At 43.8% G+C, this 24,818-nt stretch overlaps 1 protein-coding gene across 50 annotated transcripts in view; it reads right to left on the bottom strand.

Annotated features, from left to right (window-relative positions):
• Window positions 1-24,818, bottom strand: part of LOC146820883 (uncharacterized) — a 1,936,624-nt gene that overhangs the window by 399,826 nt on the left and 1,511,980 nt on the right. For all 50 annotated transcript variants that reach the window (XM_085611721.1, XM_085611696.1, XM_085611722.1 and 47 more), the window contains one exon: window positions 1,870-1,917. In XM_085611721.1, the coding sequence (XP_085467847.1) occupies window positions 1,870-1,917 (48 nt within the window). The remainder of the gene's footprint in view (window positions 1-1,869; window positions 1,918-24,818) is intronic.

The raw sequence follows: 24,818 nt of genomic DNA, 5'->3' as shown, positions 1-24,818 counted from the left end.
GACAAGCCACTCTTTACCTCCTGGTTTGCTTTCGTTTTGCCTCCAGGCACGCTTCTGTGGCTCTTGCCTTTTTTCCCTACTTTTCCACCTACTTTACCACCCACCCTGCTCTGGTCACCGCATCCACCAACACCATCACTAGCGTCTAACTGTGGACTATTTTCATTGCTTACACTTTGAAGACCCCGGGAGTTATCAAAGATTCTGTCTTCCGCACTACCTGGGGGTACCTGCAGTTCCTTAGGTGTGAGCTTTGAAATCTTCAGGGCTTCTATGGCAGTAAGGGAGACCGGAGCTGCCTGCTCCGTAGCAATTTCGCCACCGAGGCTCCCCGCTCCTCCCGCACCTGCTGCCACGAACAAACCCCCGATGCTGGCGCTGCCACTGCCGACCCGGAGGAGTCCGCGAGCCGCCCGTCTGCAGCCGCGTCTCAGCTCCAAGGCGGCCGAACACCAACGCAGGAAACAAGGCGAGCAGGGAGCGTCTGACCCCCGGGGCATCCGTCACGCTCCGCCGCCTAACTCCGCCCAGCTGCCCAGTCTGTGGCTTTCCGATGCTCTCAACGGCACCCCCAGCAACGACAGCACCGATAGCACCGGTGGTGTTACCACAGCGCCCCTCGCAGCCGAGTGAGTTACCAGAGACCTCCCTATCTCTTCGGCCTGCAGGTACTCAATACCAGGCAGTGTAACTGGCAGTGTAAATTTATAAGCATCAATTATCCAGAAGGGAAGGCCTCGTCCAGCCACAACGGTTGACAAACAGCTGTGTTCCCTTGTTACACCCAGTCATGTGACCCACAGAGAGGATACATACACCAAATGGCTAAGGCAGGAAAATGCCAACGCTCTTAAAGCTGCATTTTCAAAATTGTAATTTAAAGTCCAACTTAACCATGTTAGGAATTTTCATTGCAATTCCAAAGACACCTGTTCCCATTTGGAAGTTATAGCTTATTAAATGTAAGAGGTAACTCCAATGTTATCCTATGGGAGAGGTAGGCCTTGCAGTAGTGGAAAACAAATGTAAGAGTTTATCACTACTAGGACATGTAAAACTGAAAAAAAAACATGTTCTACTTTGTAAATACATTGCACCTACCCTCTACGCTGTTCAGGGTCTACCCTAGGGGGTGACAGATATATTTTAGCTATTTTGCCAGCTCGAAATGGCAGTTTAAGACATGTTTAAAGTGCTACTTAAGTGAGTGGCACAATCAGTGCTGTAGGCCCACGAGTAGCATTTAATTTACAGGTACTGGGCACAGGTAGTGCCACTGTTCTGGGAATTTACAAGTAACCAAATTATGCCAATTGGATGTAAACCAATTCAACCATATTTTAAGGAGAGGGTACAAGCATTATGGCACAGGTTAGCAGCAGTAAAGTGTGCAGAATTCATAAGATAGCAAAAACAGGAGGGTTAAAGGCAAAAGGTCAGGGTGAAAACCACATCCAGGATGCCAAGTATCCAATCTCTAACTAGAGTCAAATGCACTTCAGAAATAGCACAAAATGTATTCTACAATGATAACAAAAAATGCATGAAGTAGGAAATCAGGCTTATAAATTAAGCAGAAAGAAAAACAGGAACTACATCTGCAAGAGGGTAGCTGTTTACTTGAACTACACACCTCGATATGGTGTCTGGATAAAAAAAGAACATTTAGAATCAGCAATACACAATGGTATAACACATAATTGAATAATTGACCTTTTATCTCTCATTTTAATGTGAAGAAAATTTAGTATACTCTATCTTCCTTCTTCTTGGTAAGAGAGATTGACCAGTGTGTTTACTTGAAATTCGATGAATTAAAAGCTTATTCAAAAAAAGGATATTGTGCTACAAAATAAAAAAAAGGCCTACCTTGTTTTGCAGGTTTAATATTTGTTTTCTGCTTCTGCGTTTCTTGGTCTACAATAAAAAGAAATGGGAACATCGTTGGTCTTAAGACTAAGTCATCTTTAAGATGCTAGTACATTCACATTTCCACGTAAATTGAAAACCTACAGCATTGAAAACACACAGGGCTTGATGTATCACAGACTTTTAACCACTCTCTGTCTATAGGGAAATGTCTTAATATATAAGGGCCACAGTTGTCTGGGCCATTTGTAGTAATTCATCACCACCCTTAGATGTACTTACTATGCCTGATGAAGGCATTGCCCCTGAAATCACCAAAACATTTAATTCATTATTGTACTAATGTTTTCAATAGTACCAGTGCTCACATTCTAAACTTTAATAAAGCTATTAGAAGCTATTATTAACCAACTCATAGAGACATATTTCATCAACCTTAAAACGGGAAATGACTGAACATTCCCAGCCCAAATTTGAACCTGTAATATGCAAGTTACACTTAAATGTAATAAGCAAGCACATAACCCACTTGGTTATTGTTAGAAATTAGGTTGTAGGTTGACTAGGGTATAAGCCCTAGTCAAACAGAAGCAGGCAAACCCTAAATTAACCTGTCCTCACCGTGTGGTAGCTTGGCACAGAGAAGTCAGGTTTAACTTAGAGGCATTGTGTAAAGTGTGTGTGCAACACTTCACACAGTAAAACAGTGAAAACACCACACAACAAGATTCTACGCCAGGGTATAAAAAAAGAAATAAATGTAATAATTAAAACAAGACCAAAATGACAAAGATTCAATAAGAACTTATAATTTCAGATAAGAATTTTTGAAGAATAAACTGTATAGTAGCGCTTAGAAGCAATAAGCGCTTAATTGGGATATCTGATCAAGCCAGACAGGGACAAAGTGAAAAGCTCATGCCGACTGCAATAGAGAGCAGGCTGGATACAAGGACCCAGTGAGGCCAGCTGAACGAAAGTAGCTTGGTCCTGGCTATATTGAAGATGCGGGCCACAGCAGAAGTGATGTGTCAGTGTCACTCCACGCAGTGGGGGGGGGGGGGGGTGTGATACAAAGGTCCATAGCCACACAGCAGCATGGCGCGTTGGCTCTGAAGAGCTGCGATGCGGAGATTCGTTATCGAGGATACCGTCAACGGGATGCAGAGAACTTGTGCAGTGGTGGTTCCAAAGGCGATGCATTTGGGCCCATCCACTCAGGAGAGGCGATCTGCGGGTTCTGGTCACACAACAGGACTGATGCGCTGGTTCTGAGCCACACATTAGGAGCAATGCACCAGTCCTGATACACCCAACAGGGGTGATGCGCAACTTCTGATCCACGCAAAGGTGTCTATGCGCTGGTTCGAAGGAGGATGCATGGGTTTTATTGGAGCAAGAACCTTAGGCCTCACTTCCAAGTGTCCAGGATTGGGGTGGCACCACTTGGCAGGGCAGACTCACTGACGGCAGAGTCCAAGTGCAGGAGCAGGTATGTTGGAAGTCTTTAATGTCCCTGGGACCCATATCAGGAAACAAGCCAGCTAACCCTTAGAGCAGAGGTCTTCAAACTGGGGAGCGGGCCCCCCTAGGGGGGCCACAGGTGATCCCAGGGGCGGTACCATGCTCTGACTAAAAGAGGAACTATGCTGATGACAGTGCTTTGTTTTAAGAGGGGGGGAATGAGCATCAGTAAGCCGCTGTTTAATGGGCCATCACTAACATCTTTTGTCATTATATCCTGTCCAACAGGAAGGGACTCCAAATAGCCTTCAAACCCCCCACCCCCATTTCTAATAGTCACACTGTGGATACTTTACATGTTAGTAAGGCCTGCCTGACAAGAGTAGGTTGTTTGGCAATCGTGTATTTGATTGCATTTTTAAAACAATAACAGAACTTAGCTGCAATGTTTAAATATGTCTATACATATTTAAACATTGCCAGTGTGATAGAATAATTGTGAACATTTTTGAGGGGGGCATCGGTGATATTTTTTTTCACTGTGGGGCGTGGGATTAAAAGTTTGAAGACCACTGCCTTGGAGTCACACTGGGTTCAAGTGATGCAGGTTGAGTCCTTCTCAACTGGGCAGGGGAACAGCAGGCAACAGGGCAGCGAAGCAAGAATCCAGCAAAGTAGCAGGCCAGCAGAGTGGCAGTCCTTTACCAGAACAGCAATCCTTCTTCATGACAGAATCTTTACAGGCTCAGAAGTGTACTGAAGTCATGGTATCAGAGGTCCAATATGTATACCCAGTTGTGCTTTTGAAGTGGGGAAGACTTCAAAGACAGGTCTTTGAGATGTACAGAGGTCCCCGCATACTGTTCTGGCTCCGGACTCACTACCGGGAGTATGCAGCCCTTTGTGTCGGGATAGGACACAGTCTATTCAGGTGTAAGTGAGGCTGGGTCCAGCTCCTCCCTCCCATCCTCCCAGGTTGGCCAATCAAGTCACACCTAAGCTCCCATTGTGTGTGGCTGTCTAAGGGAATACCCTAAGCTCAGCTGTCAGCCACTCCTGGCTGATCAGAGACAGGTAGCAGGCTTAAGTAAGAAAATACCAACTTTCTCAAAAGTGCCATTTCCTAAACTGTAGTTTACAATCCGACTTCACCATAAGTTGGGATTTTAATTAGGATTCCAGAGACACCAGACTTGAAAAGTCTATTGCTTCACAATTGGGAATTACACAAAAAAAAATTAATAAGCCATTGTTATCCTATGGGAGAGTAATGCTTTCAGTAGTTCTAAACAAATTTGGGAGTCACCGATGACATTCAAATCCTCCTCGACCGAGGAGAAACATCAGCTTTAATCCTCCTTGGCCTCTTGGCAGCCTTCGACACCGTTTCCCACCACACACTTTTTTTAAAGACTCCACTAGATTGGCATCCTAGGGGATGCGCTCAGATGGATCACCTCCTTTCTCACCGGAAGAAAGCAGAGCATCCTCCTCCCACCTTTCACCTCTAAACCCCAGGGCTCATCTTTCAGCACCACGCTGTTCAACGCATATATGACCCTGCTGGCCAACATCGTCAGATCCCATGGTCTCACCATAACTTTCCTATGCAGATGACCCCCAACTCTTTCTCTTACTCACCGGCGACACCACCACCACCAGAATCAACTTCCACAGATGCATGACAAATGTCACCGACAGAATGAAGAACAACTGCCTGCAGCTGAACACAAGCAAGACTTAAGTATTGATCTTTGGTAACAGCAACAACACATGGAATGATTATTGGTGGCCATCACACCTAGGACCCAAACCTACTCCCTTCAACCACGCCAGAAACCTCGGAATCATCATTGACAACAAGCTCCCCATGAAATCACAGATCAACGTGTCTCCTCCGCCGGCTTCCTCAATCTGCGCATGCTACGTAAGATCTTCAAGTAGCTACCCGTATACACGAGACACACCATGACACAAGACCTCATCACCAGCTGACTGGACTACAGCAATGCCCTCTAAGTAGGACTCGCTGCACACCTTTTACAGAGACTTCAGACCACACAGAATGCCACAGCCAGACTCATCTTTGGCCTTCCTTGATAAACCCACATCACATCCCACCTCAGGAAACTCCACCGGCCCCCGTACAGAAGAGATGCCAATTCAAGCTGCTGACCCACCCACACAAGACTCTACACAACCAAGGAACAGCCTACATTAATCAGTGCTTGAACTTCCACCATTGAGAAGACTATGCTCCACGTCCCTTTCACTTGCTAATACTCTCAGCATTTACAGAAGCAGAAGTGGAGAACGCTGCTTCTCCTACATCGCAGCAAAGCCCTGGAACAGCCTCCCCATGCACATCTGGACCATCACCTCACTTCCGGAATTCTGAATGGCTCTCAAAACCTGGCTGTTTGAATAAGCCTCCGGCCTGCAAGTTCCTGGATACCATATCAGGTGATTAGTCACGCTTTACAAATACTGGTTGATTGATTGATTTATTTCACTACCAGGATATGTAAAACTTAAAAGTACATGTCCTGAGGGGCGTGGCTTGACACCAACTGGGATGGCCGCCTTTCCATAGAGCTCCGCAGTGGACAGGGAAAGTCGAGCCCCTCCTGACTGGACGTCTTCATCCGGCGCCGCTCTACTTGGCGTCATGAACACATGAAGTGTTCCTCTATTGCTCTGCGGCCACCGAGTCTTTATTCAATACAGCGGTGAACGGCTTTTATTTTCTCGCCCAGTCGCTTCCTCGCAGGACTCACACCCACCATGTTGTTTTTTACAGCGAGGATGATTTGCCTCTAATGAATGGTAGAGGTGATTTTTTCATCAATCTCCTAATTATTTGCTGCTTGCAACAATGTTTTTCTCACACTGGATGCTTATTATTAAAACGACTGCCAGAAACTTTATTTAATGGTTTTTCAAGGCATTTTTGATGACTCCTTGTTCCTGTTAGGGGCGCCTTAGGTCCTACTTTTTGTTACTCTGAACAACAATTTATTGAAACCAGTGTATGACTTACAATTCCAGTTTTTAAGGCACATTTCTCAAATATATAGAACTCATTGTTTCAATTCAATTCAATTCAATTATCTTTATTCGGATATAGTATATATCCATAAAAGTCATGCTAATGTACATGTGACATACAGTCTTCTCTCAGACATAAAAATAATTAAAAATAAGATCAAATGATGAACTTGTAAAATTGAATATCATAAAAAACCTGTACATACAACTTGTGAATGCAGTTTAACAATACATAAATTAACCAATGATTCATACAAAGACCAGCAGCCTTACTGTGCAAAAAAACCGCAGGATGTAAACTTTATGCACTGTGCAAAATGGGCAATTTGTAAACATCAGACTATGTGGAAAACAGGTTTATCACATATGTTGCAGTCTGTTGGGTACCAAAAAACCCTATAGGTACCAATGTTGATAAAGTGCAAATAAGCAATAATTTTGCCTAGTATAGTCCCTACAAGTGACGCCAACATTACTGTGCAAAAGTCGCAAGAATGTAAACATTAATCATAATACAAATAAACAATTTATGACAACCGACTTTGTGCAAAATAGGCATATCATGAATGAACATGATCAGATGAAAATGTTGCGAATTAGTAGCGTATTTCAGGGGGCGATCATAGAGGCTCGGGATTTGACAGCTAATCGTAAAAAGCAGCTTACACGGTAGATCATGTCCTCACAACCCAGTTGCAGTATTTCTTGATATGCAGAGTTATGATTAGTCACCTCATTTACCTTAAAATAGGGGATTAGATATTGTTTTGTGTACATTACATAAAATTTGCAAGAGAACAAAAAGTGTGGCATTGTTTGCTTACAACCATCGCCACATGGGCAGAGTGTCTCCTCCAGGTTTTTATTAAAACCAATCGGGAAGCAGAGTAGATATTTTACACTGTTGTCCCTAAGACGGAAGAGCAGGCTCCTATTCCATCTCCCGATGTTTTTCCTTAGATACTCCTGTGGTTTAAAATAGTTGATGTCTGCTGTCCTCAGGATAGACATGTATCTAATAATGGATGGCTTACGGAGCTCGGTCTTTACTCTGTCTTTGCGATATAAATCATATTATGCACCCCTCTTTTAAAATAGTGTTTTCGGCGGCAGAGGGAAGAAGAAAGATGTGTTCTAAGTGAATACTGGCTAGGCTTTTGTGTACAGCACTAAGCCAAGGTATGTATTTACCCCTATCGCATCTAAGGCAATCTGTGATGATTCGTTGGGTTAGGATTGCTGCAGGATTTCGCCATATCTTTAACCAAAATAAGGCAGGGCGAGATTTAATAAAGTCCTCCACATAATGTAGGTTCAGTTCTTTATGGCATATGAAGGTGGGTGATGAAATTTGTGCCCCAAGTAACCTTCTGCAAAATCTGTTTTCCTCCGTTTGTATGCCACTGCAGTCTACATGCCCCCACACTTCAGAACCATAGGTCGCGGTAGGCAGACACTGGGTTCTATAGATCTGAAGTAATGGGGTCACCACTTCTGCCTTTCTGGGCTGTCGCAGGCTAATTATAGAATTAATTGCCGTACCGAGTTTATTTCTGACTCTAGCTACGTGCGATCGCCATGAGCCCGTGTCAGAGAAGACTAGACCCAAATAGGAGAAAGTGCTGGTGCTTTTTAGAAGATCGCTTCCGATTCTCATGTTCTTTATACAGTACTTTTTGGGTCCACATGACATTATAAAAGATTTATAAAAATTGGTACAAAGTCCCAACTCTGCCATAAAAGAGACAAAACCTGAAATTAAAATGCGTAATGTTTTAGGTGTGCGGCCCATAAGGACCGCGTCGTCTGCATATAAAAGTGCGGGATAGAGTTGACCATTTATTTTAGGTACATCACTGGTCAGTTCAATCAGGGAATTATTCAATTCATTAATATAAAGAATAAAAAGCAGGGGGGCCAGGACGCATCCTTGTCTGACCCCCCTGCCAATTAAAATGTCCCTGGAGACCTTTCCTTCATCATTGTTTCTTTAGCTCCTTGGTGGATGGGGACAACAAAATCTGCCTGTCCTGCTGGTACGACCTCTGTTGCTCCTGTCAGTTTATAACCCTTTCGGCGTCCTTCAAGAGAATATCACAGAGTCTGAGCAAGATATGGTACCTCCTTTAAACGCCAGTGCGTCCAATACCCTCTTCTCTCTTCTAATATAACAGCAGAGTTAGCCACCACTATGACACTTTCATCAGGAAAACGAGTTAAAAAAGACACCCCCTCACCGGCTGTATCTCCTCCTCCAATCTCCATGGAGCTAATTCTTGAAGAAATAGGAGCTTTAAAGCCTTACATGAAAGAAACCAATACACGTCTTCAGAATTCGAATGAGAAGAGTTCTACTATGGAGAGTAAAGTTGTTCAAATAGAAACTAGAGTGGACTCTATCTAGTCTGTCGTGAACCAAGTTCCTTCTATGCAACTGCAAGTCTCATAACTTCAGAAGCAAATTGAAAATCTTGAGAACCGTAATAGACGCAATAACCTGCAAATTTATGGTCTGGCAGAGGGTTTTGAAGGCTCTAATCCATTCACCTTTTTAGGTCTCGCCTGAGCCATCGCATGCACTGCTCTGCGAGACATTTTGTAGTGGGCTTTGAAAAGTCCTACCTCATGCTTTTTGCTAGCATGGAGCATGCGGGTACGTGCACATGCATAAGGGCGTGCACCACTCGCATCCTTTTGTATTCTTTTAGCGCACCTGCGCGTGCACACAACTCCCGGTTCTCCCCCTCCCCCACCACATATCGCGTCTCGCATCTTGCGGTCGCTCGCGCGCGCATCCAATTCTTGTTGTTACAGTAGACGTGGTCTTTTTATGTATTCTTTTATTGCATTTATTTTGTATAGTTCTCACAGACGTCAGAGCCTCTAGCTCTTAGGGTTATGGCTACTGCAAGCCTTCTCTCCTTGGTGAATACTTGTCACATGGTTTATTTTTTGTAATTGTGGTTTAGGTGGCGTTGTTTCCCGGCTAGCTAGGAGGCGCACATCTGGCTGAGCCCGTTAGAGTAAAGTTTGCACCATCAGCCACGGGTTCTGGTGCCTCGGTGGATGTGGACCCGAAACCCCTCCTTTGCAGCTGGGCACAGGTTTGTTCCTTCCTGTTTGTACCTTCCTGTGTGTGTACTTGTGCATCAAGCACCTGTGGACCTGTGTTAGGGCGTGTGTTCACTTCTTCCAGCAGTGCAAGGAGACTTGAGTAGGTGGAGGAAAAACCTGGTGGCACAAACCCCCATCTTGTTTGTGACTGTGCACACGGAGTCGCATTTGTGAAGAGCCTTTTATTCCGCATGATATTTCTATTTATTACTTTATATCTACTGATGTGCAGCCTCACCATATTCATTGCATTTTCCGGAGCTATATAGGTCAGTGAAGCTCTGAGTCTCATTTGTTTATAGACACATGTTATGGGGACTGTCGCAATGAGAGAACTGATTTCTTGAATTTAAAACAATCCCTATCAACCTGCAGTTACTCTGTGTTGGTTATGTAGCAATTAGTTTTCGTTAATGATTTGAATTGACTTGAGCCACAAGGTTTCTGGACGAAGGGGTAACTTTGAAAGCACTGCTGAGGGAAGTAGATGGTGTCCAAGTGATGGGTGATGGATAAGGTTGGAAAGCAAAAACCAAAGGAAATGATGGACGGAGTGTTGAACATTGCAAGCACTCACCCCCAGTCAACTGATCTGGGTTTAATCCATCACCGTTCTTTAGCCCACTCTGCCATCCCAGTTCAGACATGGCCATCTGCAAATCAGTCTGACCCTGTGCCTCATGGGAACAGTCCAGCCTGAACTGCCAAGCCATGTCTTCCCTGGACCGGAAACAAGCTTCCTAGGACCGGTTTCTGGCATTTCAGCTGTCTTCAGCTAGGCTTGCTTGAATCCAGTGGCAAAGTGAGCAAGAGACTCACATCTGAGCATACCCTGCCAACATAAGGTTGGAAAGCACAGGACTTTAATTTTGGAGGACCTGAACACAACGAAGGAGGATGCCTAGATGCCTATCAGAGCCAGCCGCCACTGCCTCCGCATTTTGCTTCACACTCTTTTCTTGTCCCTCCTACACTGCGGCTCCCCACACTCCACCCTATCTCAGTAATGTTCCTCTCCACGCCTGCCATTACCTTCTCGCGTCATGCTGATCTCATCTCTCCTTACTCTCTCATACTCTTCCTCACTTTACTCTCTCACTGACTGACTGACTCTCACTGACTGACTGACTCTCACTGACTGACTCTCTCACTGACTGACTGACTCTCACTATCTCTCTCACTGACTGACTCTCACTCTCTCACTGACTGACTCTCTCTAACTGACTCTCTCAATCTCTCTCTCACTGACTGACTAACTGATGGACTCTCTCTCACTGACTGACTAACGAACTCTATCACTGACTGACTGACTGACTGACCGACTGACTGACTGACTGACTGACTGAACGACCGACTAACTGACTGACTCTCTCACTGACTGTTATACAGGTACTATTTCCCAATTTTCACCCTCCTCCTATTTCTGCCCCATAACAAAAACACATAACAAGCAAGCATTGGAACAGGCAGATATAAATTGCTAGCATTAAAAGTACAAAGAAACTCTTTATTGTTAATACTTTTTTAATATAGTTGTTCAGTTGTACATAATGCTTTCTTGGTCATATATAGGGTAACAAAAATGCTTCTGACACTTCTTTATTATAACTTTTCAGCATGCTGCAGACTTCTGTACAGCACTGCTTAAAGACATAGGCAAAGTCAATATCTCTAGCTAAACACTTATAAGGTCCCAAAGGCGAGACCCATTGGCTATGCCAATGCTAGTTTTAATCTTTTTTTCTGATGGTTCTTGGCATTCCTAATACTCCAGCTTTAAATATACAAAGGGCTCACTGGTACGGTCATATCCCACAAATTACATCTTCAATCTCTAAACCACGAGGTGTTATCCTGTACTTTTTGAAATACACAGATCTATTGAAAGTATTGCAGGAAGTCAAAGGCAAAGGAAGAATTTCTTGGCAAGGTTACAACGTCTTCTTTTCTCAGGATAATCCCAAAGCAATGGCGGATAGAAGGAAAGCATTTTTGGAAATGAGAGCAACACTTTGTAGTATTAATGCCAGTTTTGGTCTAATACATCCGTGTATTTTCAAAGTTACCTATATGAATAAAACTACAACCTATGAAGATCCCATTATACTACAACGCTTTTTGAACAATTGCAGACAGGAAGACATGGAAGTTGTTAAAACCACGGTTTGAATTTATACTGTCTCATTTTAAGTCTAATTCCCTGTTGCCTTAAATGTGTATTATGCTGTGTTGTATTTAATTTTACAGATTATGTGTCTTATTTGTCATGTGTGTTTTCTTTGTCAGGTGTGGTTCTTCCACATTTTTTGCATCCAACTATATGGTGTGCCTCCTTCAGGACGTTACTAGATATACTGTTTGACTCTATATTATCTTATTTTAAACGTATGCCTGGTTGCTTGTAATATGTAATAAGCTGTAGTGTATTGTATTCAATATAATGTGTTTTCTTTTGTTAGGTGCTGTTTTCTTCATATTTCTTTAATGTGATTTCAAGTCCGTCTGCATGGTGTGCCTCCTCCCTTCCGTTTCCGCCCTGGAGTCTCTGGTTGGATGTCATTCCCTTATGTGGCCTCACCACCCTCGATATTTGTGTATGTTTTTATATGTGTTTTTGTGTATGTTTTCTTGATATGTTAGTTTCTTTATTACGATTTTCCGTATGACGTTTGTGTTTTTCTTTCCTCACCTTCCTTATCTTTTTTTATTTCAGCTTTCTTGCCTCATTTTTAACCAAATATTTCTTAGCAAATTTACTTTTTTGCTTTTTTTCCGTTAAATTGTGCACTTTTATCCTATTCTTTTTCATCTTTTTCCTTTTCTTATTACTTTCATTTTTTCTTCTTTTTTCTTAATACTTTCAATCTATTTCTTGTATACTATCTATTTTTCTATAGTATCCCAGTTTTAGGACTGTAGTTTAAAATTCTTGTATTGTCTTTACATTTTGATAACTTCTTTTACCTGTTTTAATATCTTAATCATACTAACATTTGATAGATGGCTTTAAGGTTTATTTCATGGAATGTCAAAGGTTTACGTTCCCGGTATAAAACGCCAAAGGGTTTTAGCTCATATTTCTAGTATAAAAGGTGACATTGTTTTATTACAAGAAATTCATATCTCAGAAAAGGAAATCACTAAACTTAAAAGACAATGGGTAGGTCATATTTTTGCATTGCCTGGTTCAGGGAAGCCTAATGGGTTTGCTATATTGTGTCATAAACACCTTGACATACAAGTCATCACTCAGAATTCGGATTATTAAGGTAGATGGGTTTCAGTTTCTTTACTTATTGATAAAATTCATTTACCATTGGTAATCTATATGCACCTACCAACCCTGATAAATATTTTTGGCCCCAAATGCTGTCTCAATTAATGACTTATAAGGATGATTATTTATTTGTATGTGGTGATTTTAATATGACTTATGACCCTATTCACTTTATTTGTTCACAAATACATTCTCAGTTTACATCTTCTATGTTTCAGAGATCTCTTATTGATGCTTGCAGGTTATGTAACCCAACTCTTCCGGAGTATACTTTTTCCTCCCCTGTTCATTTTTCGCCATCTCGAATAGACTATTTGTTCATATCCCAAGCACATACTCAACACATTTTACACTCAGATACAGGTTCTATATTAACACCAGATCATGCCCCAGTTACCATAGATTTTGATCTCCTGCCTTAATTTTTAAGGAATGCCCTCCTTATAAATTCCACATATACACAAGCCTTTGAACAATTTATTAATACATTTTTTCTTGAAAATGAAACTCCGGATATTTCCCCTCAAACTATTTGGGAGACTTTTAAAGCTGCTTCTAGAGATGTCATTATTTCCTCTGTGGCCCAAAATAGAAGTTATCTTCCCTTAACTCCAAGGCACTTATTTCTCGCATTAAACAATTAAAATATTCCTTTTATAATTCCAAATCCAAAACTGATTTTGATGAATTAGTGAAAGCTAAATGTGCATTCAATAAACTTTCCACAGAACTTGCTAATTCATATTTATTGAAGTCCAGTGCCCAATATTATGGATGATCAGAACAAGGTAGGAAAATGTCTTGCTAATTATATTAAAATTAGGAAAGAACGTACTAAAATTGATTCTCTTCTTACTTCCTCCAATAAAACTATCCATAAGAATGAAAATATACTTTCGGAATTTACTCAATTCTTTCAGACTATATACTCCGGAATCTCATTCTACTTACCAGGAAGCTGTTCCATACCTAGCATTGATTTCTCACACCTACCAAACCTGAAATAGATTTCTCCTCCTTAGATGCCGACATTCAGCTTCAAGATATTTCTAATGCTATTCATTTGATTATACGTGGTAAAGCTCCGGGACCTGATGATTTCATTTTAGAGTTTTATTCCCTTTTTTCCAAACTTCTAATGCCAAAATTACATAATCTTTTCCTCTATTTTATATCTAACCAATCATCGTGTGGTTCATTTCAAGAAGCCTTAATATGTCTTCTTCCTAAGGACAATTAAGATCATACATTCTGTAAAAATGATTGCCTGATTTAGATTATAAAATATTTGCAAAAATTCTTGCTTTACACTTAGATCCCATCTTACCTCATTTAATTGGGAAGGAGCAATGTGGTTTCATTAAAGGTCGGCATCTTTTGGACAACACAAGAATATTTTTTAATGTTCTTTTTAAGTCTAAATCAAATAAGTCTTCTTTAGCAGCGATATCTTTAGATGCGGAAAATGCTTTTGATCGAGTCAGTTGGCCTTTCATTTTTTCCACACTTTCCTGGTTTGGTTTTGTGCTAAATTTATTAGTTATATATCTTTGTTGTATTCTTCCCCCAAATCCTCTATTCTAGCTAATGGTCTTATTTCTTCATTCTTCCCTCTTTCTAGAGGTATTTGACAAGGTTTTCCTCTCTCACCTCCATTATTTATACTTGCTTTTGAACCATTTTTAAAAAATGTGTTCCAACACAAATATAATGGGTTTTGTTTATGGTAATAAACAACTCAAACTTTCTGTCTACGCAGATGATATTTTACTTTTTATTTCTCACCCACAAACGTCTTTACCAGCTTTAGAGTTGGACAATTTTGCATCTGTCTCAGGCTATAAGTGAAATGCTGATAAATGCGAAATCCTTCCCTCAAATAGACTATGTTTTCATACGGACTTTGCTTTCTCCTCTTTTTGCTGGAATTCAGATACAATTACATATCTTGGATTGTGGTTTTCTGACTCCATCAAAGATACGGTTTCTTGAAATTTTAAATCTCTAATTACCGCATTGAACTTACTCTCCTCTCATTGGAACCCCTCATTTGTATATTGGTGGGGTCATTTGGACACTATAAAAATGATGTTAGTACCTATAATTTTATTCCATCTCTCTAATATGCTGGTAAATATTCTCCTTTTTCACTATAAAAAAATATACTCTATCCTGTCCGAATTTTTAGGGTATAGCAAAAAATCCTTGGTTGTCTCTTCAAAAACTTAAAAGACCTAAACATTTGGGAGGAGTTAATTTCCCGGATTTTCACATATATCATTTAGCCTTTTTCCTTAAACAAACTTCTCTTCTCTTACAAGAAGATGATCCTTCACAATTTCCTTTATGGATTAATCTTGAAAAAACGTTCTATCACCCCATTTCACTCATGGAGACTTTGGGGGATATTCTCAAGAACGTGTGTTAATTATCGCAAAATTAGCTTAACGCAGCTTTGCACATCGCAGTCTATCGTGGGAAAATAACACTGTGTTAACGTTGTATTCTCAACACGGCGGCACCATGCGATAGTCACACGATATCGCACCAATTGACCGCATTAAAATGAATGCAACGCTTGAAAAATGGGAAACCCCAACGCGAAAAAAGTGGCAATGTGGCCAAACACGATACAAAAATCAGTGATAAGCAGCGACAGGCCTGCAATTCCCACGCATCATGTGGGAAAATGCACCATAAAAGCTGGAAAAATAAAGCAAAAATATAATAAACTGCGTAGTATCATGGATGTACCCGGAACGAGTGCAGAGGACAACGCGAACCCCACAAGCCCCACAGACGACCAGAAAGGAACATCAGGGTCGGGTAAGGCCAAGAGGAAGAGGAAGACGCGGTTCCGTCTGCAGGAAAACAGGATCGCTACGGAGGTGACAGAACACTACCAACAACTGTTTGTCACCTCCAACATGTCAATGGCAACAAAGACGCAAACATGGCAGACTATCTTGGACCCTGTGAATGCAGATGCAGCATTGAGGAGGACAGTGGAAGTGCTCAAGAGGTGCTGGAAGGATGTGAAGGCCAAATCCAAGAAGAAACTCGATGCCAACCATCAGACAGCAATGCAGACTGGAGGTGGCAGTCCAACGGAACACCGGGAGCTGGATGAGATCGAGGAACTGGTCTCCACAGTCATCAGTGGGGAGACGGTGGCAGGAGTCAGGGGTCCGGACACTGCTCGACGTGACAGGACACAACAGCACCAGGGTGAGTACCGAACAGGGACTGAGGGGATGGGTGGAGATGGGCACAATGGCACACATGCACAATTAAGTACAGCACACCCACAATGACTCTGGACCATGTCCCTGATCCCCTAGGCACACTGCAGCACACACACATAGCAAACAAAGCACATCAAAATCGATGACAATGTGGTACAAAGTGCAACACTTTCACCACAGAACAGAGGACACAACTGGTTCAGCTTGTACATAGAAACTGTCCAATCACATCTGGCATAGGGATGTATGACGTTACAACGCACACTTTTACAACGCATGCACTTACAACGCATTTTTTACAACGCATAATCCATTACAACGCATGACATTACAACGCATGACACTACAACGCATTTTTAAAAAATACCTTTACAACGCATTGCCATTACAACGCATACTACCTTTACAACGCATACCATTACAACGCATTATATTAAATTACATTTAAGGTAAGTATTAGATAGTATAGGGGTAAAAATTACTATTCTAACTCCAGGGGGTGCAACAGTAGGGTAAGTGTTGGATAGTATAGGGGTAAAAATTACTATTCTAACTCCAGGGGGTGCAACAGTAGGGAAAGTGTTGGATAGTATAGGGGTAAAAATTACTATTCTAACTCCAGGGGGTGCATCAGTAGGGTAAGTGTTGGATAGTATAGGGGTAAAAATTACTATTTTAACTCCAGGGGGTGCATCAGTAGGGTAAGTGTTGGATAGTATAGGGGTAAAAATTACTATTCTAACTCCAGGGGGTGCATCAGTAGGGTAAGTGTTGGATAGTATAGGGGTAAAAATTACTATTCTAACTCCAGGGGGTGCAACAGTAGGGAAAGTGTTGGATAGTATAGGGGTAAAAATTACTATTCTAACTCCAGGGGGTGCAACAGTAGGGTAAGTGTTGGATAGTATAGGGGTAAAAATTACTATTCTAACTCCAGGGGGTGCATCAGTAGGGTAAGTGTTGGATAGTATAGGGGTAAAAATTACTATTCTAACTCCAGGGGGTGCATCAGTAGGATAAGTGTTGGATAGTATAGGGGTAAAAATTACTATTCTAACTCCAGGGGGTGCATCAGTAGGGTAAGTGTTGGATAGTATAGGGGTAAAAATTACTATTCTAACTCCAGGGGGTGCATCAGTAGGGTAAGTGTTGGATAGTATAGGGGTAAAAATTACTATTCTAACTCCAGGGGGTGCATCAGTAGGGTAAGTGTTGGATAGTATAGGGGTAAAAATTACTATTCTAACTCCAGGGGGTGCATCAGTAGGGTAAGTGTTGGATAGTGTAGTGTAATATTATGCGTTGTAATGGTATGCGTTGTAATGGTAGTATGCGTTGTAATGGAATGCGTTGTAAAGGTAGTTTTTAAAAATGCGTTGTAATGGTATGCGTTGTAATGTCATGCGTTGTAATGGATTATGCGTTGTAAAAAATGCGTTGTAAAGGTAGTGCGTTGTAAAAGTTGCGTTGTAAAGGTTGTTCCCCGTCCCTCACCAAACAGTCAGCCCCTCCCAAACAGTCACAATGTACATTGTAATGCAGTCCCGATGCAAACATGAACAATGCGTCAACATACATTTCAATACAATGTTAAAATGTATCTCCCCTTCATATAGCAGAGGGACAATCAACACCTCCTGCAGAGCAGACAGCTCATCAGTGATGATGAAGAGGACCTCCACACCTTCGACACCAATGCCCTACAACAGTTCATGGACATCTTAGGCAACCCACATTCAGGAGCAGGGCAGTCCAGCTGCATCCAGGAGACCCCATCCCCTTCACAGACTACACAGCAGGAAGCACCCACCACCATGGCTGGCTCCCAGCACCTCAACGAAGAACACATCGCATTCGACGGCCAGGTGTCAGACTGCCAGAAGGAGGTGGCTGAACAGGTGCGGGTGGTGTTCGAAATCATGGCAGCCGAACTTGATTACATACGTGGTTGTCTAATTCCCATCAGGGACCACTTACACTCACCAACAGTCACACACACTGTGAGAGAGACACACGCATTTGCACATGTCCAGTACTGGACCACCCCCAGGACAATGATTCACACCCCTACGCTGGTCTTGCATATGCCGGGCCAGCCCACTCTTACGTATGAAGGGGGGACGACAGAGCTACATGTACAAGGTCTTATCCAATGCCTGGGGTGACATGGTTGCGTCCGCTGTACAGTGCACAATGTAATGTGGTAGGGCCCAGGGCCATCATGCATACGTAATGAGCACACGGACACACTTTGATAGTCAGTTGAACTGGCCACAGGCATGTGCGCCCGCCCACTATTTATTACCACAATCACCTCACCAGTGACGTCTGTGCTGGATGGGTGTAGGGTGAGTGTGAGCCAGCCCTCAGGGAGTGGTTGGTGCTGGCAACAACTTGAACAGTGATCACTATTGAAGCGGAAACAGGAAACACCAACATAACACAAACAACTGCAAAGCATCATGTTGGTAGCCGGAGCAAGTACAGAGGTCACCCAATATTCAATCTGAAGGGTCAGCGAGTCACAGTGCACTGAGGTAGGGGTACCAGAGCTGACCGTGCTCATGTGAAAAAATTGTCCAAGATCATGTCCCTTGGGGATAATCCTGCTGCAGCTGCAGTAGGGTGTGTTACACCTGTCACATCTTCCCCATCATCGTCCCTGGTCTTCCCCACTGCCTGAGGTGACATAGTTGCGTACGCAGTCCACAGCACGTACCTCAATCATAGCTCCTGGTGTGTAGTGGGACTACCACTGCCAGTCTGCATTGCTGCCTTCTGCTTGTTGCCTCCTCCCCTCCCATTGTCTGCGCCTTCACACCTCCGCACACCTCCCTCCTCTTCCACATCATCTTCCCAGGTCTTCCCCACTGCCTGAGGTGACATTGTTGCATGAGCTGTCCACAGCAAATAAATCTATTGGGAAGTGTCCATGAGTTGTGGTGCACTGAGTTGGTGGCACCTGAAGAGCTGAGCAGGGTACCAAGCTGATGATGGCATCCAAGACATGTGTGATCAACTATGATACTCTGGCTGTAAGACCCTTTCGACTCTGGCTGTTGTTGGTCAGAGGTGATCCTGGCGGTGGTGGCGTGTGCCTCCTGCGGTGATGCGTCGTCCGGGCAGGTCAGGACTCGATTTGATATGTGAGCCCTGGTGGACCGCAGTTGAGGCCGGAGGCAGCGGTCGGTGCAGGGCCACAGACACATGGCATAGATGACCCCAGGCCATCGACTCAGAGGCCATCCAATAGTCAGTCAGACAGGGTCCATGACTTGAGCTGCACAGAGTTAGTGGCCCCGGATGCTCCGCAGCTGGCAGAGGCACACCACCACGGGACGGTGACTTGCAGTGTACTGAGATATGGCCTCGTTGATGTCGAAGGTGAATGTCGCGGAGTGTTATAGGGACAGTGGAAGGTATCCTTCCAAGGCATGATGCAGAGGGCAGAAGCAAGCCGAAACAGGCAAATGGAGGAGTAGAATGCTACAGACTCCTTTTTACCACCAAGTCAGTATCAGCTACATGATGATGATGAAGAAAAGCCCCAGGCCATATACTCAGATGCCACCAAAGTTCAACCAGAGAGTGTCCATGATTTTCGGGGCACAGAGTCAGTGGCACCAGGGCTGAAAGGGGATGCAGTCTACAATGAGGCATGTGCAATGATGTGGACTCTGCCATGATTAAATCAAAGCTCAGATCCAAATGTTTGACATACTTGACCACAGTGTAGGCCGGAGGCAGTGGTCCACATGGGCCCACAGCCACGTGTCGTTGGCTTGCGATGCACAGAGTTAGTGGCACCAGAGCAGTTGTTGGTAGTGTTCGATCACCTCCGTAACAAGGATCCTTTTTTCCTCCGGACTGAACCACTTCTTTCTCTTACTCCTCCCCTTGCGTACAATGATATGAACTCTGCCATAAAGAAATCAAGACTCAGTTACAAATGTGTGACCTACTGGACCGCTGTGTAGGCTGGAGGCAGCGGTCAGCGAAGGCCAACCGCTGTTCAACTCCAACACACGACGTTGAAATGGCATGTGGAGATGAATTGTAGTTGATGGAGGTAGAAGCACCAGAGCTGAGTGGGTGTGCAGCCTGCGACGATGCCGTGTCATGCCTGGTATGGACTGGATTGGATTGGTGTGAGGCCTGCTGGACCGCAGTGTAGTCCGAAGGCGTAGTCATCAAGGACCCACAGACATGTGTAGTTGGAATGCAATGCCCAGACTTGGTGTCACCACATCGAAGGGAGAATAGTGATCAAACTCTGCATTAATATGTGTACTCGGCCATTGTATAATCAAGACTCAGTTCCAAATGTGTGACCTACTTGACTGCTGTGTTGGCCAGTGGAGTACGTCAACAAGAAAGGAGTGCTGCCAAGATTGCGGACCTTGAGCTTGGAGCTTGCACAGGCACGTGGTGGGCACTCTTTGAAACACGCCGATTTTGGAAGGAGAGCGTTGTGGCCTGGTTGCGCAGGGGTGGCCAAGACGGGTCTGGGGACCTGCGGCCTGGGGTGCAGCAGGTGCACATGGTCGCAGGCACCGCCGCTCACGGTGTCGACCTCGTGGCGTGCTGGGAGGCGCTGCCCTGGCAGACACATTGACCATTCCGAAAGAGAACCACGCCCAGAGCCCCAGGCTTTTTATTCACACCCCTACGCTGGCCTGGCGTACGCCGGGCCAGCCCACTCCGCTCACGCTTACAGGGGGGGACGTAATGAGCTACTTTTCGCACTCTTCCTCACTGCCTGGGGTTACATGGTTGAGTTCACATTTCACTACACTCCAGACACGAGCAGTATATGTTGACAATGGGGATGTCTGTGGTCTGCATTCTGCAGTCTGTCCAGCACATCCACGCCACACTTCATTGTGTACATTCTCAGTTGTGTGTCAATTGCCTCCTTCGTTTATGCCTGGTTCCCACCTCTCTACACATTCTGCTATTGTGTGGCTGAGGTGCCATGCCGTTGATGGCTCGTGTACATGGCTTGACTAGGTCACCACAGTAAGTCGTGCTGTTGTGTCTGGTAGGTGGGCATGTTGTTTGGCATGTTGTGTGTGAGTTTGTAACGTGCGCATTCCCAGAGTTGTGAGTTACATGATTGTGGAGTTGAGGTGTGTGGTGTGTTCATTTTGTACTTTCTAACAAGCAAAGCATTCCCATGGGTGCCAGCCTAAAAGTGCTGTTCGATGATGGACTGTCGGAAGATGAAGGAGTCATGCACACTGCCTGGGTCGTTGGCGACGACATTGGTGAAGAGTCCACGGTGGTCCACTATTGCCTGCACATTGATGGAATGCATGTGCTTCCTGTTGCGGTAATTGTGTGAAGTGGCGGCAGGGGTACATGTGTGCAGTCAATTGCCTCCAACACGTGCGGGAAGGCAGCTATGGCGTGGAAGCCTTGCTTAGTTTCCAGCTGTTCCTGTGCAGTGTGTGGGAAGTGAAGTACTGGGGGACCAAGCTGATGATGGCATCAGAGACAGGTGTGAGGAACTTAGGTAGGGCTGGCTGTGAGACTCCTCTGACTCTGGCAGTCATTTGTTGGAAGGTCCCAGAGGCCAACATGTGCAGCACAGCCAGCAGCTTTATCTGCGGAGGGATGTAGGTTGTCCGCTGTGTTTGAACCGTCAGTCTGTGGGAAAAGATGGTCAGGATGCATAGGATGGTTGTCCTTTTGTGTCTGTAGTGGGCAAAGACATCCTCTGGTGTTCAGTCTGTGAGGCTGGTGCATTTTCTGAAGGTCCGCTGTCTTTGTCTGTGCTGCCTCTGTGGTGGTGTGGAGGGGTGGGGGGGTCCGGGTGGGTCGCGGTCCTGGGGGTGGTGGTGGTGGGTGTTGCGGCCCTCTTGGGGCTCCGAGCTGCTTGATGAGTGGCTCCATGGCATCTCCTGTTTTTCAGGTGTGGCTGTGGGCTGGGCTCCCTTTATGGTGCAGGGTGTTGTCCGACTTAACACCAGGTCGGAGCAAGTGTTAAATCCCTGCTGCTAACGCGCCTTATTGCATGGTTTGTGTTCTTATCGCCAATCTGGCTGGTCGTTGAGAATGTTGCGAAGTGGTTTTTTGCAGCTTTTTGCTCGGGAACGCCTACTCTGCATATCATTAGCGTTAGTTGCCGGTGGCGATAATTTCTCAGCGGCTATCGCAGGCAAACTGGTGTTATTGGCTGTTAGCACCAGCTTGTGAATGGTGCGATAAATTTATCACCGCTTTGGCTGCGATAAAGTGCCCCTAACTTGGCGATAAGTCCTTGAGAATATCCCCCTAAGTCTTTTACATCCAGGCCTTTATCGTTATCTTGTCCGATTTTTAAGAAAACTTGTAAAGTATTTCAACCTGTTCTTATTTCTTATATAACTCCTAAAGAGTTTACAATCGCCAATTTGTCATATTGTGCTTGTTAAGTTGAACAATAAATCAATTTTTCGGAAATATTGGTATGCTAAAGGTCTTAAATGCATCTTCCAACTTTTCCAAGATTATATTTGTATCCCTTTTTCTGTAGCTCAATCTTGCTTTTCTTTTCCAATTTCCCATCAAATAACATACACTCCTTAATTTCTGCAATTCAATCTTCATATAACAATCCTCCTCTTATTCCTAATTTTTCTTCCCCAATATCCAATGTCAATAAATTGCTTTATACATCCCCTTCCGCATCTCAGCAATGTAAACATTTTGAACGCTTTACCTGATATTAGGGATAAAACATAGGTGGAACACTCTTGGGATATTGATTTACAAACTACATTCTCAATCTCAATCTGGAATAAGATTTGGAATAATAAAAGGAAAACCTCTAGAGCAGCTAATAGTACCCAAAACCTATTTTTTATCTACAATAGGCTTCTAATCACTCCTGTTACACTACATAGTATAGACTCTACTATTTAACCAACATGCTGGTCATGCTCTGCTGTCCCAGCAGATCTGAAACATATGCTATTTGAGTACCCTCATATTTTGTTAAAAATTTGGCAACAGATAAATACTATTTTTCACAGACGCATCCCATTTAATTTTATTAATCTCTTTTTAGGAAGTGTTTCCGAAGATTGGGACACTCAGTCTAAAAAATTTGGTATCATTGATTTACCCCTTGTGGTTGCCTTTCAACAAATTACCAAAACATGGAAAGATGCTTTGAAAGTATAATTTCAGGCATGGTGGGATGGAGTCTGTCATGGGGCATTCCTATATTGGAGTTTGATCCAATAAAACGTTGGACTGAGTCAGGCACTCAACTAAAGGCATTGTGCATAGAAAGAGGCCTCAGGGGGGCAAACGGCAGAACCTTATCCGATAGGAAAAGGGCCAATACATTCAACAACGGATCCCGTACTAGTGGAATTGATTACATTCTCATTGATCTGTTTCTGTGGCACACCCTAATTGATATAATTGTTATCGAACGGGTTGGGAGCGATCACAATCGGCTTTCAACAACCCTTACTCTTCTGCTATCAGAGGCCCTAGTTCACCCAGTCAATTTGGTGACCACTAGAGACATTACGGTTAGCAATGATATGAGAAGAGTCAAATTGACCCAAATAATCAGTGACCCGGTGGCATTGTCCTACATTGGCAGAGACAAAGAAGAAGCAATTACTACCGTAGAAGGTCTTTCTGATAAGGGCCAACCAATAGAACCAGTTACTTCCACCCATGCCTCGCTGTTTGACAAAGTACGGACCTACTTCCAGAAACCCTGTAAAAACAGAGGGTTTCTCAAAACAGAGGGTTTCTCAAAAAAAAAAAAGAAACCTGGTATAATAAAGAATGTAGTATAGCCCGTAAATCCTTAAGGGTGGCTATCAGAACTCGTAACAGGGATTCCATAAGGGGAGCAAGAAACGCTAATAGAACTGCACAGAGCAAAGCAAAACGTGAATGGGATGAGCAAAGGTGGCAGGAATTCAGGCTAGCATGCTCAAGAAGTAAACTCCAACACTTCTGGGCCCTTGTAAAACGGGGCAACGAGGCACAACCCACGTCACCAGAAAATCATGTAGCCCCAGACCTTTGGGTAAAGCACTTCGCTCAGCAGTACTCAGAGGAAGAAGTGGGGATTCCTGGCCCCCTAACGAGAATACCTATGCAGACGATGAGCCTAGCATTCGAACCCTCAGAAGTTATGGTTGCTCTTAACGCAATTCCGGGGGAAGAGCACCAGGTATTTACAGCATTCCTGCAGATGTTTTTATACATAATTGAGCAAGATGGTGTAGGTATATAACCTTATTAGCAAACGACCTGGCCCAAGGTGCCCCCACACCAGATTAGTGGAAGGGGGCCGAGATTACACCCATCTACAAGAAGGGAGACAGATCAAAGCCAGCGAATTATCGGCCCATTAGTCTCATTAACTCTATTCAAAAAGTGGTGGCACACCTTGTAGTGGGAAAGATACAGGAATGGGCCGATGACATTAGCATTATAACCCCCGTCAAGCTGGCTACCTTGCCCATATCGGCACAGTAGACCAAGTTTTTAGATTTATTTTGATATATTATAGGACAGTGGTTCTCGGCGAAGGCAGTATATATGCAGTCTTTGTCGATTTAAAATCGGCCTTTGATCTAGTGTTGCGAAATAAACTGTGGGAGGTCTTGCGGGATCTAGGTATGCCAGCCAACCTACTATCCTTTTTAGTGCGCCTCCACAAGAGCAACTTTGCTCACATTCGTTGGGGTGCTCAAGGTGATACCACGGATCGATTCCGGGTCGATAAGGGGGTGCGTTTTGGCCCCTACACTGTTCTCCCTTTTTATTAACGAGGCCGCTAAATT

This window comes from Triturus cristatus, chromosome 6 (assembly GCF_964204655.1).
Source record: "Triturus cristatus chromosome 6, aTriCri1.1, whole genome shotgun sequence".
In the NCBI taxonomy this organism is placed as follows: domain Eukaryota; kingdom Metazoa; phylum Chordata; class Amphibia; order Caudata; family Salamandridae; genus Triturus; species Triturus cristatus.
This window is presented reverse-complemented; position numbering and strand designations above follow the sequence as displayed.